Genomic DNA, 18,825 nt, shown 5'->3' with positions numbered 1-18,825 from the left:
GAGTTTGTTCAAGATATATGGAGCATAAAACTGAAAGCTGCCTCTCCGTGTTTAGTTTTGACTTTGGGGACAGAAAGGAGACCTGTCCCACAAGATCTGAGAGGTCTGGATGGTTCATAATGTAGCAGAAGATCAGAAATGTATTTTGGCCCTAAACCATTCAGTGCTTTTTAAACCAATAGTATTTTTAAACCAACCAGTATTTTAAAATAAATTATTTGACAAACAGGAAGCCAGTGTAATGGTCTGAGAACTGGAGTGATGTGATCCACCTTTTTGGTCTTAGTGAGGACTCGAGCAGCAGGGTTCTGGATCAGCTGCAGCTGTTTGATAGATTTTTTTTTTGTCTTTTTTTTTTTTTAGGGAGACCCGTAAAGACACCGTTACAGTAGTCCACTGAAGATAAATGTATGGACAAGTTTTTTAAAATCCTGCTGAGATATAAGTCCTTTAATCCTTGATATGCTCTTCAGGTGATAGTAGGCTGACTTTGTAATTATCTTAATGTGGCTGTTGAAATTCAGGTCTGAGTCCATGACTACACCAAGATTTCTGGCTTGGTTTTTGGCTTTTTACATTTTAATTGTTCTTCCTTGGCTCCAAAAACAATTACTTCAGTTTTACCTTTTGTTTAACTGACTTACTAGGTGCTTATATGGGATTATAGTCCCCTGGTGATATGGTTATGTAAATTTTTGTGTCATTAGTATAATTATTGTAAAATATTTTGTTGTTTTCCATAATCTGAGCTAGTGGGAGCATGTAGATGTTGAACAGAAGAGGCCCCAGAATGTAGCTTTGGGGAACTCCGCATGTCATTTTTGTCCACTCAGATGTGTAATTACCTATAGACACAAAGTAGTCCCTGTTCTTTAAGTAGGATTCAAACCAGTTTAGTACTGTGCCAGAAAGTCCCACCCAGTTTTCCAGTCGGTCTAGTAATATGTTGTGGTCTACTGTATCGAATGCAGCACTGAGATCCAATAACACCAAGACTGAAATTCTGTGTCATTGAAGACCTTAACAAGAGCAGTCTCAGTGCTGTGGTGTGGTCGAAATCCTGACTGGAAGACTTCAAAACAGTTGTTTAGTGCCAAGCTGTTGAAAAACAGCTTTTTCAATGATTTAACTTAAAAACGGGAGGTTTGATATGGGCCTATAACTGTTCATTAGTGAAGTGTTTAGATCACCAATCTTTTTAAGCCCAAGATCCCTGACCTTGGGCCTGGTGAAAGGCAAGAGCTACCTATTGAAGCGTTGAGAGAAAAAGACAGCCCAGATTGTACTTCCAACTTGAGGCCTTTTATTTAGGTTGAAATGCTTTGGTCTAACTTTCAAATTGACTCAACCAAGAAAACACTGTAACTAGCATATCAAACAGGCCAAGTTTCATTATTTAATTTCATTCCAACACAAAAAATAAAGGCATGTGGCCCTATTTTTCCATTTGTATGAGGAAATGATTTTGTTCATGGTAGACAAAAAAAATTAACCCACTTACAGTGAGCAGATCATATGAAGTGCCATTGTTAACTGTTATGCTTATCCACTGAAGCTTCATGCAAGTTACATTTACCATTAGCATTTTAAAAAGTAGAACTATAATGTGTGCTGACATAATTCTCAGTCAGTGCAATTAAGCTAAGTGCAGTTTTATGTCCCATCTTATGCAGCATCACTTTTCACATTGCCATCAGAAGGCAAAACTGTTGCAGTCATGTTACTCACTCAAGTCAGTGAGATGGCTGCGACTGAATACCGTCTGTGAGTGCTATGTAGTTTGGCTCACAGCCACAGACGGCCAGTCTTAGACAGTCTGCGAGGTGTCTGTTAGTAAGTACTTACTGTACTTGGATTTGATTATTTTCATCTGTGAAAACGCCATTTCACAGAGGTAAGTGGATCCAAAGTAGGCATTCCCTCTTAGTGCACATGTGGTGGTGAGGAGAGGATACTTCTCTCTGCTGACAAGTCCCCAAAAGTCACTGTCCCTTTATCTGGCTTTCAGCTCTGTTATTTTGCAAATCAACCATCTTCATGTTGACTCCACTTGGCAAAGCAAATACTTGCTGGAATTTGGCTGCTATCTGCAGGAATGGGTTTGAGACGAATGCAGCAATATCTTCCTTGATATCTAACTCACCAAAACACTGATTGAACTTTATTGCCACTTTGTCCAGTTGAGCGCAGTACTGCTCAGGGTGAAAAGCATTCTTGTCTTCAATGGCCTGTGACATTTTCTCCAGGTTGGTTAAGTGTGTCAGCCTCCCATTCTTTAGATGTGTGGTTCAAGCACCAAGCTTGGCCTTGAACACATTCAATGCGCTTATCATGTGGGGCAGGTGTCGGTCTTTTGCCCCCGGAGCTTGTTGTTGAATGTGTTCAGTTTTGCCATTAGATCTGTCAGAAACCGCAGGTCCACTAGCCACACATCATCTGACAGTTCCTCGTGCTCCTCGTTCCTTGTTGACAGAAAAGTCTTTATCTCTGGCGGAAAGTTAACAAATCGCTGCAGCACTTTGCCGCAGCTCAACCACCAGACATCAGCATGGAGAAGTAGGTCTCTGTAAACGATTTACTTCCAGCCCACAAACCGAAGAAATTCCTCTTCCCATTCTGGAAGAATGGCTATCAACAGTGAGTGCCATATACTCCGGTATACCGGTACTCCTCTCTTATCTCATTGGTCACTTTAATGCAGCGCCTGCTACACTGAAAAAAATCTAACATCTGGATCGAGAGAGAGAGAGAGGCGTTTGCAAAACTGAACATTAATCAGGCATAATGTATTTGTGTATTTATTATTCTATTGGTTTTTTTTTTTTGGAGCTACAGGGAAAGTCTCAAAGATCTACCAGTTGATCACGATCGACAGGTTGGCGACTGCTGGTCTACATTGTTCTTTTGTTAAGAGTGGCTGATGACAGCAGTTTTTAGGGCCTGTGAGAAGAAACCTGAGAAGATACGTTTGACAATTTGTAGATCTGAGGCCATGCAGTTAGAAACATCTTTGAAAAAGCCTGTTGACAGAATATCAAGGCAGCAGGAGGAGGATTTCAGATGTTGTATAATGTCCTCATAGTTTTTATGGTTGATAGGATCAAATTGTGTCATGCTATTTAAGTGGACACAGGGACAACACATACCCTGCACCTGGTGTGGAAGCACCAACTGCCTGTCTAATTTTCTGAATTTGTCAGTGAAGGAGGCAAATTCATTGCAGGCCTTGGTGGATAGAGGTTCAGAGGCTACTGACTGAGGAGGGTTTGTTAGCCTGTCAACAGCAGCAAACAAGGCACGTGTATTATTATTATTGTTTTTGGCGATAATGTCAGAGAAGAAGGGCCGCCTTGCATTTCTCAGTTCCAAATTATAAATGTGAGGTCTCTCTTTATAGATGTCATAATGAACCTGGAGATTTGTTTTTCGCCACCTGCGTTCAGCTTTTCGACACTCTCTTTTTTTCCATTCTGACCAGTGTGGCATTTCTCCATGGAGACCTTTTCTTACCAGAGACAGCCTTCACCTTAGTGGATGCAATGGCATCAATAACATTTGTAATTTTAGAATTGAAATTATCTACAAGCTCATTGATTGAGACCCAAGAGAGGGCGGGTGTGGAAGAGAAAGCCTGAATAAACATTTCACTGATGTTTTCATTGATAACCGTTTTGTGATTACGTCTGTTTGAACATTTGTGTGCACAGCGATGGCACTCTCACTAACCTTAGAAATGTTCAGACCCTTGGAGATAATTACGTCCAGTCACATGCTGAGTCAGTCCATAGTTATCAAGAGTACAACACAGTTCTTTAGTCCCTCTGTACTTGCAGTTGTCAACATGGATGTTGAAATCACCAACAATAACTATACAGTCAAAGGCTATACAGATTATAGACAGCAGTTCAGCAAAGTCATCATCATCATTAATCAAAGGGAATCATTAAACAAAACGGCAACTTCACCTCCTTTCTTAGCACTCAAGCTTCGCTCATAAAATTGAAGTTAGGAGGCGTTGACTCGTTGGAAATGCTGCACTGTTAACTTGATCTAACCAAGTTTCAGTTAAAAATATAAAATTGAGATTGTGCTTGATGATTAAAAATGTTTTTCCTGCCAAAGACCTGATGTTTAATAAAGCTAAATTTAGTGTGTCAAAAGCATTATCTGCCCATTTTTTTGTGACAGCTGATGAGGAATAGATGCTAAATTTGATACATTTGCAGAACTGGTTGAGCGCTTCCTGTTTCTTAGCAGTTTCTCCGTTCTTTTTCTATTACCTATCAGAACAGGAACTGAGAAAGCTAAGTGCCATCCGCCTTGTAACCTAGACCCAGCAGGTATCACTTAGAGATTGCTGTATTTGGTAAAACCTGTTTGAGTACAAACAGCTCAATAATGTGGCGGGTTTGCCTGACTGTTGGAGACATGCAGACCTCTTTTCTTCCCCTTTGTAGCGACAACACTATCAGTTGTAATCTGATTAAATGAGCTTTGTCACTGAGGCGGAGATGTTTTCTGACACTGTAACCCTAACATGCTGTTTTTTAATGTGTGAATGTTACACTAAAAAACACTAAACTGCCCTTTCTTTGTGTGTTCAGGAGCTGGAGAAGAGGAGGAGGGTAGAGGATGCCTACAAGTCTGCTATGAATGAACTGAAGAAAAAGTCACACTACGGAGGCCCAGACTACGAGGCAAGATGAAATTATATAAGTTAAATTGATCAGAAACAGCTAGATAAACCACAGCAGAATGATTTTCTGTGACCCAACATGTGCATTTTTATCATTCTGCACCTTGGTCAGGGTTGTTCTTACAGGATACCTATATTACTGACAAACATTTGCTTTGTCGCTTTCCCACAGGAGGGGCCCAACAGTCTGATCAACGAGGATGAGTTCTTCGATGCGGTGGAAGCTGCACTGGACAGACAAGACAAGATAGAGGAGCAGGTGTGGTGCAGACTCAAATTTAAGAAATAACGCCCCCTTTTGCACATTCAAATTCAGTTTAGATGTATAAAACAGTTCCACATTTTTGTCTATAAAGCCTGTTGGATTTCTCTTGTTTTCTGCCTTCCTTATCTTTCTCTCTGCCTCTGTAAAATTACTTTAACACAGTTACAGACATTTCATACACAGATGTTTCTGTTGCTCATTGTTTATCTTGTTAGTTTTCTCTCTCTCACCAAACTCCTACTCTGTCCCTCAGTGCCAGTCAGAGAAGGTCAGGATACCTCGACTAACACCGGTTCCTCCTGGAGACGCCTACTCCACCATCGGCACCCACAGATTTGCCACCAAGGTCCTCAACACGTTCCTTGTTTTCATCCTACTTTGTTCTAATTTAAAGGCTACTGTTTGCTACATCTCATCATTCCTGCCTTAAGGCTACAACCAGTTTGATCTGTCTATAAAGCTCTGCAACTTCTCTGCACTGACATGTGAAAAACATGTTTTCGTAACTTCGCTTCACCATAATCAATTCTCACAGAAAATCAGTTTGTGCTTATCGCAGTATTTTAAGAGCTTCTTACTATTTTCATATGAAATTCTACTTGAGCAGGTTATGATTTTGGCCTCTGCTCTTGCTTCTGTGGCGCCTCTTTCTATTTTGTTCCTTATTCGTTTCTCTTTCAACCTTCTCTCTGCCGCACAGCCCCATAGCCATTCTTCTTCCCTGTCCTCCGTCGAGCTAGTCAGTGCTTCAGATGACATTCACAGATTCAGCGCTCAGGTACTGTATTTGGTCATCAGAGAGCACCTGTATCTACAGGGGGGGGATGCAAACAGAGAGCATGAGCAGATAGCATGAGAATGTCTACTAACCAGTCTCTCCAAGATTTCACAAATATTTCCTGTGTTTGCAGTAGAATGTTTAAGTTATTTTTTTTTATCATACCTTAAGTTAGTTGTTGTGGTTTTATTTGATGTACCAAGACAAAAAAAACTTGACTGGGTGTAATTTGAAATTCTTGAAGTGACTGATAGATTGTCTTCTTGTCTTCAACACATAACAGTTATCATGTTACTGAAAAGAAAAAAAACAAAACAAAACGCTGCATGACTGAATGATCTGGTGAATCCTTTTCACTTCCACCTTCTCTTCTCCCCACATCACTCTGTCTTCCACAGCATGAGCAGGCATGGATTCAGGCTGTCTCTGCATTGTGCTCTTATTGCATTGTTGGGATGTTGAATAACACCCTCAAGCAAGTTCAAGTGTTTAATCATTAATGTTATGAAACATTCATAGTTTCACTGAGCCTAATATTTATTTGGTTATTGCTCAGTGGCTGATATATTTGCTTAAGAAATTCCTAAACTTCTGAAACGGAAATTAGAAAGTGGAAAAACTCTACTTGCTTCCTATAATGTTATCAAAACCTCTGTTATAAAATACCAGCACCTGGGTGCTACAGTAGGTACGGTCATTTCCCAAGATTGTATCATTAAACTTGAGCTTATCATCCTGATGACAATGTATTCACAGTCTTCTTCTCCCCAAACTGTGTCCTGTTTCAAAGCATGTTCTCAGTGAGGCAGGGTTAGGAGCAGTAAAACACTCACTAACACCTGAATTTATTCAATATGTGTCTGTCTCGTAGGTGGAGGAGATGGTGCAGAATCATATGACTTACTCTCTTCAGGATGTGGGTGGAGATGCCAACTGGCAGCTGGTAATAGAGGAAGGAGAGATGAAGGTGAGAGGAAGAGAGAAGCTGCTTGTGAATCATTTCCCTTGGTTGTTAGCTGTGAATATTTAAATCTCATTCACTTTTTAAAAGATACTGTGGTTGCAATAGAAACACCGATCGATCAGAAACATGGAAAATTTAAGTTGGAATATGAGTTTAAAAAAAATTAAGTTACCAGTTGGCTACATGTGTCCAAATTTGAATTTATTTCACATTTTCTTAAGTTCTCAAACTGGAAAAGTCAACTGGAGTTATCAGCCACAGGTAGAATTAAGAGGCTCCCTCAAGTTGTGTTTTGAAGTGAGTTTGTGTATATGTTTGTGGTACTGATATGATTGTCCAGTTGTTCTGCCTCACGGTCTGCACTTGGTGTAACAGGTGTACAGGAGAGAAGTGGAAGAGAACGGTATCGTGCTGGATCCTCTCAAAGCTACACATGCGGTGAAAGGGGTGACAGGACACGAGGTTTGCCACTACTTCTGGGACACAGCTGTCAGAATGGACTGGGAGAGTAAGTTCACAATGTTATAAGTTATACTGATCATATCAACAGTTTGACTTTCTCTGTTTTAATGTCATGACCTGACTGAACTCTCCCTCCCTCAGCCACCATTGAAAACTTCAACGTTGTGGAAACACTCTCCGACAATGCTGTCATTGTTTACCAGACACACAAGGTAAATTGACTTCATGGTGGTTTTTGAAAGTTGCTGAAAACATGTTGCATATCTGATTGTTACCATTCTGTAGCCGATTTAATTCCCAACTGAATGGCACTGGTTGTTGTTTTCAGAGAGTGTGGCCTGCCTCTCAGAGAGACGTGCTCTATCTGTCAGCCATCAGGAAGATCCTGGCAACAAACGAAAATGATCCCGACACGTGGCTGGTCTGCAACTTCTCTGTGGACCACGACAATGCTCTTGTAAGATCACTGCAGTACACCTGTTCCTAACAGTACATGCAATGTTGTGAGTGAGAAACTAGTTAGCAGGAACAATAAATAGCATCCAAAAATTTCAGTAAAGATATTTATTGGTCCTCACTTTTAATATATTTTCAAAATTAGGGACATTTTGCAAGTGCACTAGACATCCGGGTTCTGTGGTTTTTATGTGTAAAGAATGGGTCTTAGCAGCAAATAAATACTTATTTCCTTCAGTTGACCCAATAAAACTTTGCTCCAGGGACCTTTTTGTATTTGAGAATGACAGATGATAAGCTTAAGTGTGATGTGGGAGTTTGAACATTGTTTGCATTTGCACTTTTGATTTATTTCCAGCCCACAAACCGGTGTGTTCGTGCCAAAATCAACGTCGCCATGATCTGCCAGACCCTTGTCAGCCCACCAGAGGGTGACAAAGAGATCAGCAGAGACAACATCCTCTGTAAGATCACCTACGTTGCCAACGGTAAGTGCCTCTTTTAACTTGATAAGAACAAAGCCTTCGCATCCATTTTCAGCTGCCTGTAATCGACCTACAGGGGCCTTTATATTAAACTGAGCCCTAACTCCTTATCAGTCTGGGTCAAACTGTTTTTTATTACAGCCATGGCATACTAGTAGAAGTAAAACCTACTGAATTTTCTGGGGATTGACCACAAAGAGAAATTAATGAGAGCTCCATTGATATCATTCAACACTATATGACACAATCTAAATTTAGATATCCAGACGACTACAATGGAAAATTGGTGATATGAAGATATATTGCATGTGTGAATAATATCTAAAGGCAAGCATAAAAGAGAGAGAGTTCAACTGTCACATCAGCCTCAATAAATACAGCTATGGCACATATGAAGTTAGCTAAGTGAATAGTATAAAGTGAATAGAAAAAGCACTGATTGTCTGTCGACTTTAAACTATGTAGTCAGACTAATGGTCACTCAAAAGTTGTTGATATTTTACACCCTGGTTCACATGATTCAGAACAACCGTATGTCAGCCAATGTTAGTACTAATTGATCTTTGTACAGCTGCTGACTAACACAAGAGCCAGACGGTGCTTGTGTCTTTGAAATGTCGGTCCAGACTTGCACAGCTTATCCCCCCTCCCTTCACTTCCTGTAGACAGGGAGATTGTGACATGAAGCAGTTCTGCAGAAGGAATCCTGAGCCAGTTTATTGTTAGAGGAGTCGGGCAGGTCATGGGAGTTCACTTGGGGGGAAAAAAAAAAAAAAGCATAATATCTCCGCCTCTCACTAGAGGGCACCCTCTACTGCTGCTGGACATGTACACTGTTTTATGTTGTATAGTTTTATCCTCTGTTGGCGTTTAATGGTAATCATTTTCCTCTGTGTGTGTGGCTGCAGTAAACCCGGGAGGTTGGGCTCCAGCATCGGTCCTCAGAGCCGTGGCCAAGAGAGAGTATCCCAAGTTCCTCAAACGCTTCACCTCCTACGTCCAGGAGAAAACTTCTGGGAAGCCGATCCTCTTCTGAACACACAAAGGTAACCAGGAACCCAAACATTTCCTGTTTTACATCTGAGAAAGCTCTGAGGAATTTATAGTTTTGTTATTTTTTTGATATTGACTTTCAGTATTCCTTTTGGTTTCAAGCTTGCAAAGGATCCCGGTTGCCCGCTGGAGAGACTACATTGTTCAGCGTGAAACAGGCTCTCGATGATTACATGACCCATTCACCTGACAGTTAGAGCGTGTATTCAAACTACTACATGCGAGACACCATATCATCCAGGATGTCCCACAGGACACCTGCTTGTAGAAAAGACTGGTTGTACGGCTTTAATCCATCAGTAGTTGTCATCCCAGCCACATTGTAATGGCTTAACACCATCTGTTGGTCATGGGTACATTTATATGTAAATTCAAGAGTTTCCTAAGTGGTTTTTTGAATGGTTGTTACCGATTATTTGCTTTTTTTTTTTTTTTTTTTTTTGTAAATTGTTTTGTACATTTCTTATGATTCCATACTTCTTGACTTTATGGGTTTGCTTTCGTCACTAGCATTACAGCTACTTGTTTTGCTGCTGCTAAAGTAACTACCATGAGAGAGGAAAGTAGATATTGACAGGAAAAGCAGTGATGAGGTGTGGTACAGTATCTCCTCTTTCTTGCCTTCTCCTGTCCCTCTAGTGATGACTCTTCTCTGTAGTTTGATGGAGGGTCAGAGCCTAAAAGCTTTGAACATGTTTCTCTTAGAAATCTTTATATTTCTAGATTGTTATAAAGTAACTTTCGGGAAGAGCACCATAGACACAATGTATTGTACAGAGAAAACAGAATAAGTTTTCAGTTAGTTTACCAATGTGAGAAATGTGAATTGACTGTTAAACGCTTGAATCTGATATCTAATGGGCCAAGGAAACCTGAAGTGGGAGATAAAGAGCATTTTGCTAAGTCTACATGACTCATGTTGGACATTATTTTCAACACAGTTAAACTGATATATTTGGATATGTAGTTGACTGTCTATAGATGCTAAATTGCCGTCTATCGCTAGTATCTGTCTTTACCCTCCATCTAACACACGGTTTCTGACAGATATTTGCGATGGACCATAGTGTCTGATGTAAAGATTCCTCTCTTTAATTGAGAGATGAGTGGATACTTTTTTTTTTACGCCCCAGGTTGTTTTTCACCACAGTCAGCCCCCTGATGAAGCAGTAAAAAATCTGTCTGTCCATTCATGAGTGTTACTATTTCCCTCACAATAGTGTATGTGCAGGGATAAGTCCTGCCGCTGTTGTGCGGGATAAGGTAAAGTTGTAAAATGTTGAGTAGGATATCATCTACACCCTAGACTCTTTAGTCATACTGTAACATTAACATTTCACACACCACACTACAGTGCAGAGGCCTCCTGCCTTTCGACTGATAAACTACCCCCAGAATGCCTTAGACACCAGGATGAGCCCTATAAATCCTGGATATCTCTACTGTACAGCCACCAGATGTGCATTTATCAACGTTGAAATGAAGTTGGGTTGGGGGAGTGGGTCAGCATTTCACATCATTTTACCTCAAGATTAAAATTTACTCTAGATTGTGTTTTATGCCATCATCAAAAATTGAGATTTTTGCAATCAGTAGATCTGCATGTTTTACAATGTCACCATCAGATTCTTGTTTCGAGGGGGTCAGAGGTTAGAAAGGATCTGGATAATTGTTTTTGCAGATGATTACAAGAGCAAGATCTACGAGCAATGTCAGCTGAAGAATGCATTTAGTGTTTTTAATTTTGATATTTTGTCAGTAATCTACACACTTTGTATATTTCTAAGTTGTACATCAGAAGTGTTATTATTTGCACTAAATGTAATGCAATTTGACAATGTTCTGTAAATTAAAATTGTTACACAACAGAAACAAGTGCAGTGTGATGTTTTAGTGGTAATACTATGAAATAAGGTCATTTTTTTTTAAAGAGAAAGAGAGGAACGCCTTCAGAGACTTACTGTAAGTAGCAAAGCAAAGGTAGACATTGATTTTTAGCAGTTTATTTATAGGAGTCTCTTCTATATAAATATGCATTGTCGTTACATTCAGCGATTAAAGTATTTTTTTTTCAGCAAATGGTAAAATATTGAGATTTACATAATAAATTATGGTCTCAACTGACGTGTGATCTTTAAGTTCAACATTTATAGTTGGATATATTCTTGATGAAGAGGTATCGGACAGCTTCTAAGTGTAGGATGCATGTCTCATAACTTCTTGAAGAGGACACACTTATTCAGTATCAAAGGATATCCTGAGTAAAAGCATCTTCAGTCATGACGCAAACCTCACAAAACTATTAGCGCCACATCAAAAATGATCTACAATGTTCCTTCATTGTCTCTGTGTACATGTACTATCGATGACTTACAGAGGTGTGCATTTGTAGAGTAAAAAGAGAGGAAAAAAAAAAAAGTGCATCTTCACACATCCAAATCTGTGCTTACTGTATGTCAGGTAGCCCACCCACCTAAGCAATGTCCTCAGAAAAATATTTCTTACAGTAATCATAACCAATGTCAAAAGTGCCTTTTTATCAAGAGCGAGTGTATCGTCCCTCCGCTCTGTGCTTCATCCAAGATCCAGTAACTGTCTTTTCTCACTTTACTTTACAGCAGCCCCTCGCCAGAGCTTCAGGTTCCTGTCTAGGCAGCACAAAGAACAGCCCTGTTAGGATTAGGTGGCCACCTTAACTATGTCACTGTCTGTGTTTGGCCTCAGAATCATCACGTCTGCTCATGTGAGTCTTTCCTTGTCCGTGTTGGCTGCGGCTACAAGCTGGCTTGTGTCCTTTTACGCCACACTCTCCCGTCCCACGTCGTCATCATAAAATCACTGTAAACATTTCTCATCTGATCAGCAACTAAAGCAGCTGCAAACTTTTAAATAGTCTTTCTTTCTGGTCAGCTGAAAAAAAATGTTTTTAAGTAATGTATGATGCGTATCTACCCTCTCCTCATATGTATATATAGTAAATGTTTAGATCTTTGTGTAGGCCATGAAAACAGGATACATATATATAAAAAACTTAATGGCACTGCGTTGACGCATGCTCTAAAAAGCGACACTCAGTTCAGCCTGATGTTCATCACATTACATGATGGAATGTCACATGGTTTCTGTAAATGTCCGTTGCTGTGTCTCTGTTGGTGTCTTCTTTTAGTCCATCAACCGTTGGAGAATCTCAGTCTTATTATGTGTTGGCAATACAAGTGGCAACATGGATCTAGCAGCACTGGAGGTGGATTCAGAGGCCGGTTTGGCCTGTCCAATGGAGTGCGGCGATTGTCTGATGATTGGCAGGAGGAACTGAAGGTTGTAAAGCTCTTTTCACTGTAGGATGGTAGAGAGGAAGACAGAATGATTCTTAACTTTGTGTCAAGTACAGTCATGCATTTCCGAGAATAACACCAATGCAGTACAGTCATGCATTTCCGAGAATAACACCAATGCCAGAGCTACCTGGCATTGGTGTTAGATTACAAATGGAGAAACAACTCACCAAGTAGACATCAAGAACGGATCCGTCATCACGGTCTATGTCCACATCCATGGTGCTTTGCTCGGAAGTGAGGCAGATAGCGCTGTCCTCCAGGGTAAACGTAGAACTGGATGCAACGTCATCTCTAACACAGAAAAAGATGTTCTCATATTAAGTCGTGGAAAGCCCTGAGAGTTTACAGTATGGGTCAAAAGCAGCTGTATAAACAGTGCTTGAAAACTGATGAAAGATATTCTGTCCAGATGCAGATTGTACACTGTTATGTCTGACGTCAAATGGACAAACAGATGAAGAGGAAAACCTGTTGCTATCAGGCCAGTGGAGGCCTCAGCTGAGAGGATCATAGTCTCTGAAATGTATCACAGGAAATGAACGAAATCTCCTCAAGATTTGACGGATTCGACCACAGTTTCATGAAGACCAGAGTCTTGAAACATGGAAGATACATTATACTGATATGTTCTAAATGATGACCTGGGAGTGTCATATACACATTGAAATATTTCACATATATATGAGAGAGTGAAGTCTCTCTAAAGAGAAAGAAAATGCATGTTACATTCTGTCTTAAATTCCTAGAAATAATTTGAGTTAGGAGGGGAGTGAGAAAGGGAGGGTAGATAAAAAAGGGTAATATATTTACTATATTTACAAACTTCACAATGTATAAATTTACTTTCCTACAATAAAATTCAACCACCAGAGGGCAACATGAGAGCTGTTTTCCTTATATATATACATCATGTGACACCCTGATCAATTCGGGAATGTGTTTTTACCTTTTTATGACATGTGATTGACTACTTTTTGTTTTCAAAATGGTAACAGCAAAATAGTACAACTGTAAATAGATTGACGAATAAAGAGAGATTTGAATATAATTGACAGCTTTGTTTTTAAACGATCCTTCCCATCGCAACACAAGGTGTTACTACTGTAACAGGCAGACCAGCTGTCAGACAGGGATTATTGTTGATGGATATACAGTCGCCACTTCACCGCTTGTCCTCTTTTGTCACAGTCTTTCTGCAGCATAATGGCACTAAGTAAGGCCGTGTCAAAGCCTATGTTTAAATATTTATGAAAAGAGTTGACAGAACAATGTCAGGGCAGCGGCAGGTGACTGATGAGGGGGACAAGAGCAGGCAAGCAACACAATGGAGCCTCAGAAAGCAAACTGAACCCGACACCACCGGACAGACGGACAGGTGAAAGATGGAAAACACAGACACAGCAGAGGACAAGGTGTTCAGAAGCTTCTATCAAGAGGGCAAAAAAAAAAAACCGTGATATATTAACTGCAGTGGGAAAAAGAAGGTTAAAGGCGTAATAAAACCTGTTAATGTAAAACTTTGATCATTATCTAATAATGTACGGAAACTTTATCAGGTTTTGCAATATAATATGAAGTAATAAACACCTTCTTCAACTTAAACTATGAATGAAATAAAACCATGTTTTCACTGTTGCTGTTTACTTGTATTATTGTCCAGTTTAATGTAGTTCTTCCTTCCTGTCTTATAAATTAATGAGATAGTCGTCGCCATCACACCACTCATGCTTTGACAGCGCTGTATGTATGTTGTGTAGGAAGTGTGTTCGTTATGTGTGTGTTGGATGCATGTTGCCAAGTCAGCTGAGTCACCTGCTCCATGACGCAAGTCATCAATAAGACCATATGACGTAAGCACACAGGTGACAATAGCGTGGGAGTGTGTGTGTGTGTGCGTTGGGTGTGGTCAATTTGCATGCCTTCCTTTTGGCTCTCAAGTCCAGATTGAGTACACTAACTTTTAGGATGAGAAACTACAGGTTCAGAGACACATAATAAAAGCAACCAGAAAGAGTAAAAAAAAAAAAGGCAAACAAACAGACACCGTACCTCTCGTCTGTTTGGTTGTCCACGTTGACAAAGATGGAGGAGGTGGAGATGGTTCCCATGGAGGAGCCCTCGTAGAAGGACGGGTTGGCAGGGACCAGATCGGGACGCAGGTAGGAACCGAACACAGCTGAAGAGAAAACAGTCGCATGTGTGTTATATGAGTGAGTGAAAACAAGCCCACACTGACATATACGCTCATTACTTAAAGGGGTATTTCAAAGAGACAGTGCCAGAGGCTGGGATATCATAAGTTTCAGCCTCTTGTATGAGTCAAGCTCCAAAAAAATGCTGTATCTTGCATTTTCCATTTCCTATGTTTTTGTTCATTTGTAACACAGGTTGTTTTTTTTAATTCTAGTCTCCAAGGCCACAACAATCCACATAAGTCATCATACAACTATTCTCACAGGCTGAGTAGTAGCGTACTATCCATGACGAGTAAACTGAACTTTATCTGTGAAATCGGTCAAGTTCCCCTTTAACTGAAAAAAACACATATCAACCAACACTGACACTCTCAGCCATGATTCTCGGAAGACCAAAAATGCTCCATTATTGAATCAATATGATCCATACGGCTCAAAAATCATTCTTGCTCTTTCACTTGTGGACTTCAAAGTCAAACAGGCCTAATGACCGAGACAAGGCCGGGCATGGGGATTTGACTTAAATTAATTGATTAAATGCTTCCAATAAAACATTCCATATACAGAATTTCTCTGTATCACTCCCACACTTCAGAGAAAAACACATTTTCCCTGTCATCTTTGATTCTGATTTAGTAACCGTAAAGTGTAAACTATCAGGGAGTGTAACAATCCTAATTGATTTACAGTATGTTGGTGTCACCATGGGATTTTCTGGTCGTCAAGAGAAAGAGGACACATGACGCCATGACTTCTGTTTCCGCTTCACAGGCCCACACCCTTGTTTCTTCCGTTGTGGCAACACACACACACGCTCCTCCATCATATCAAACACAAAGGTCAGACGTTGCTGCTGAAGTTGTGTGTCATTACCAACACTTTCTCACAGGCCTGATTCATCCCCCTTCTTGTACTGGGGTCAGATTATGATTATGAGAGAGAGTGAAAGGGGAGGTGAGAATGACACAGTTAAAACTACAAATCTCTCTCTTTTTTTTTTTTTACACATGCCCTTTGGACACACACACATGTTAATAATGTATTAGCTAATAACAAGTGTGCCTTTGTTTTCTTTCATCAGAGCCGCACACTTTATCAGCCGGTGACAGCTTCTCCCCGGTTGGAAGTGCTGAGAGGACAACATTTTTACAGACCGATGCCAGTGGGTGTTCATGGGCCTCGAGTGTTGCTAAAAAGCCCTAATAAGCCACAAAAACTAGAAACTGACTGAGGTTGATTTGGCAAACTAAGAGGCAGTTTAGAGAGAGAGAGAGAGAGGCTGAGGTGAATGGTAAAAAGCCGAATGCATTTATGATAAAATCATTACGGTTTTCTGTTTCAAACAGTCTCATAAATAATTCAGGCACTTCTGTGAACAACCCCCGAATGTTGTCAAACATCCAAGATACACTGACTTACAAACTATGCAGAAAATTGCTTCCCAGTGAACACTTGAGGCTTTGTGTACCTTGTCCGTCCAGACTGGCCAGACTGCGAGCTCCTCCCAGCCTGTCCCTCCTGCCCTTCTCCTCATTCCTCTCATCTGCCTGCGATGAAAGGATCTCCTGAGAGGACGACTTCAGAGCTGGAATGGAAGTGCGAGTCCTCTTTGAAGGGGAGAATCGAATTGCTGCAGAGCAAACAGGAACATACAAGTCAGTGGGAAGAAAAGAAAGAAAGAGAGAGATTCAGGGAAGCAGAGGCAGACACAGTAAGAGGAGAAGATAATTGGTGGTGATAGTGGAAAGAGACTACTATTCTGATTGAACTAATGCTCACACACGATGAAACTCCAACACTGTGCTGCCAAAATTAGCACTAAAGTTAAGCTATTAAACTGTTAAAATGCATAATGACAATTACACAAGTGTCTCCAAAGCCATTCTTACTCTGCCTCCCAAGCAGGGCATGAAATGAAATCCCTTCCTGTCATCTCCCTCTGATGGGACTTGGCATTAGTTAATAGCGTGGCTAAATCCTCAAATCATTGCCTCTGCCATGTTAATTTCCACAAGGGAGGGTCCCACATGGTTGCATGACATTGTTACTATATTTAATGTTGATGTGAGGCTCCAAAAGAGCAGGGCAAAGGGCCAACTGTTTATCACTCGCGTGATCTCCGCATGCCTGCTTCCTGGCTTCACCTGCAGCCATGCCCACAACACTAAGAATAGATTCTGAGGATAAAACGCTTTAAAAGGTTTTGTGGTAAAGATGACAGAGGATCAATCAATCTGACATACACCGATGAGCTCAGCACACGTGAGTTCTGCCGAAGTCATCATTACTTCCTTGACTAAAGAAGTTTATTGACCTTTTATTGTCTTTTATTCTCCTATGGGGTGTGTAGCTTTTATATGCCTATGCACATTTCTGGCTCACCAGACAACAAACAATCTGTGTTCAATGACTTAGCCATATAATTGTTTGTGTTTACATCCTTAATTTTGCAGAACAAAAGTTTGTTAGTTAATCCTAAAATTCAATCAAAGCTCTCAGAGGATGTACAATCTATCATGCGACTCTTATAAAACAGCTAGCTGAAGACAAAAACAGGAAAAGGAAATAAAATGCTCTGGCTGATCAGAAGGAAACAATACTCTCAGCTGATGTAACAAGTGAATTATTTCTAACTTTATTACGGAACAGTGACACACAAATAAGGCAGCAATAGACAATAAAAACTACATACAGACTTCTCATCAGGCCAGGATTTGCTACTCCCCACTTCCACTGTTGCCCTTTGCCTTTGCTTTTTGCAAACTTGACGATGCAAACTTACGCTGTGTCTTCCTGAAGACCCGTGTGCTCATGAACTTGAGGAAGCGGCTGGCATAAAACCCGGGCCGGTGCACCGAGACGGAGTCCTGAAGACAGGCGGAGAAAATGCCAAGCTTTAATCAGGAAGCAGCAGCAGACTAAAGAGTATGTGACCAAATAAAAGGCCCATTCATAAAAGCGGCAGTGTCCGATTTTAGCAGGGTATCAACTTACCCCATCGTACACCAAGGCTTTCCAAGAGTGTTCCAACTTTTTAATGAACCTGGGGAGGAACAAAAAGAAGAAGCTTTGTCACAAATATATCCACTTGCGCAACAACTTCCTCGTAATGCTTGATCGAACCTTTGCTTCCCCCTTTCCCCTTAGTGCAACACAAGCTAAGGTTATTGCTCAGCATTTTAGTAGAAAATACGTCAAAGTTTTAATCTATGTATGGTTTAGTCTTTAAGGTTTGTCTTTGAGGAGGGCAAGCTACCAGAAATAAGGTAGGATAGGTAGAGACAAACTGGGTCTTGGCGCGTCCACCAACCAGGCTGACAAAGATTTATGTGATGCTTTTTCATTTCCAGAAGTCTGAAAAGCCCATGAGCCAAATGCTTCTCCCTCTCTTACCCGACTGTCTTGCTCTCAAAAAATCAATGTGTAAATAAAGAAGACTGATAGACCACTGTGTCCATTTAAATCACGTTGGATAGAGAAAAAGTCCCGAGGCCTTTTATGAGTGTGGTTTAGTGGCTTGTAGCTCTTTCTGTCGATTTAGCGTGATAATTCAACATAAGAGGTCTTGTCGTAGGACAAGCATCAATCGAAGCAGTTACTCTAAGAAAATCATGCCATGCTGTCCTGTTGACTCCTCAATTCTTCCTGCACACTCCCTCTTAATTGTTACATGTGTATTGGTTATTGATGAGACATTTTACTCTTCAGAAATTGAGAGAAAAATCTCCACTCTGACAGTCATTTCTGCAGAACATCCAGTCAGATCCCAAAGGATTTCACGGCCCCAAAAAGTCAACAAAGAAATGAATTTTCCGATCAGTAATAATAAGAAAGCATACCGGTATTTGTGGGCTTATATAATCTCATAAAGATGAATACCTGTATGACTGTAGAATATCTATGATACCCAGGAAGATGAGCAGCTTCTCTTCTTTGTGTGTTTTGGCAGGGATACCACCCATCCTGAAACAGTAAAAACACACCAGCAGTCAGAGGACAGCTACTGTTCTTCTTCTGCAATGTTGAAACACTGTTCAAATAAAGGCAATGTGCCTCCGGACTTTTACAAGTGTTTGTAAAAGGCGCACTTACGGTATTTACATTCACGTGTATTGCTGTAAATACACAGAACG

General features: G+C 40.5%; 2 protein-coding genes across 5 annotated transcripts in view; one reads left to right on the top strand and one right to left on the bottom strand.

Annotated features, from left to right (window-relative positions):
- The window catches only part of LOC121903656 (ceramide transfer protein), a 28,117-nt gene extending 17,078 nt beyond the window's left edge, over positions 1-11,039 (top strand). For 2 of the 4 annotated variants that reach the window (XM_042420886.1, XM_042420889.1), the window contains exons 8-18: positions 4,605-4,697; positions 4,869-4,955; positions 5,215-5,307; positions 5,662-5,739; positions 6,611-6,706; positions 7,079-7,211; positions 7,307-7,377; positions 7,494-7,622; positions 7,980-8,109; positions 9,015-9,152; positions 9,262-11,038. In XM_042420886.1, the coding sequence (XP_042276820.1) occupies positions 4,605-4,697; positions 4,869-4,955; positions 5,215-5,307; positions 5,662-5,739; positions 6,611-6,706; positions 7,079-7,211; positions 7,307-7,377; positions 7,494-7,622; positions 7,980-8,109; positions 9,015-9,142 (1,038 nt within the window). In that variant the 3' untranslated portion in view covers positions 9,143-9,152; positions 9,262-11,038. Of the gene's footprint in view, positions 1-4,604; positions 4,698-4,868; positions 4,956-5,214; positions 5,308-5,661; positions 5,740-6,610; positions 6,707-7,078; positions 7,212-7,306; positions 7,378-7,493; positions 7,623-7,979; positions 8,110-9,014; positions 9,153-9,242 lie in introns of all 4 variants that reach the window. The other 2 variants (XM_042420887.1, XM_042420890.1) reach the window with 2 other exon arrangements.
- Positions 11,040-11,146: 107 nt separating this feature from the next.
- The window catches only part of pip5k1bb (phosphatidylinositol-4-phosphate 5-kinase, type I, beta b), a 34,190-nt gene continuing 26,511 nt past the window's right edge, over positions 11,147-18,825 (bottom strand). The window contains exons 9-15 of the mRNA XM_042420891.1: positions 18,572-18,655; positions 17,687-17,735; positions 17,475-17,559; positions 16,161-16,322; positions 14,547-14,673; positions 12,665-12,788; positions 11,147-12,495 (exon numbers count right to left, since the gene is read on the bottom strand). Coding sequence (XP_042276825.1) covers positions 12,493-12,495; positions 12,665-12,788; positions 14,547-14,673; positions 16,161-16,322; positions 17,475-17,559; positions 17,687-17,735; positions 18,572-18,655 — 634 coding nt within the window. The 3' untranslated portion in view covers positions 11,147-12,492. The remainder of the gene's footprint in view (positions 12,496-12,664; positions 12,789-14,546; positions 14,674-16,160; positions 16,323-17,474; positions 17,560-17,686; positions 17,736-18,571; positions 18,656-18,825) is intronic.

The sequence above is a fragment of the Thunnus maccoyii genome, chromosome 9, assembly GCF_910596095.1.
Source record: "Thunnus maccoyii chromosome 9, fThuMac1.1, whole genome shotgun sequence".
In the NCBI taxonomy this organism is placed as follows: domain Eukaryota; kingdom Metazoa; phylum Chordata; class Actinopteri; order Scombriformes; family Scombridae; genus Thunnus; species Thunnus maccoyii.
Note: the sequence above shows the minus strand (reverse complement) of the source record. Positions and strands in the feature narration are given on the sequence as shown.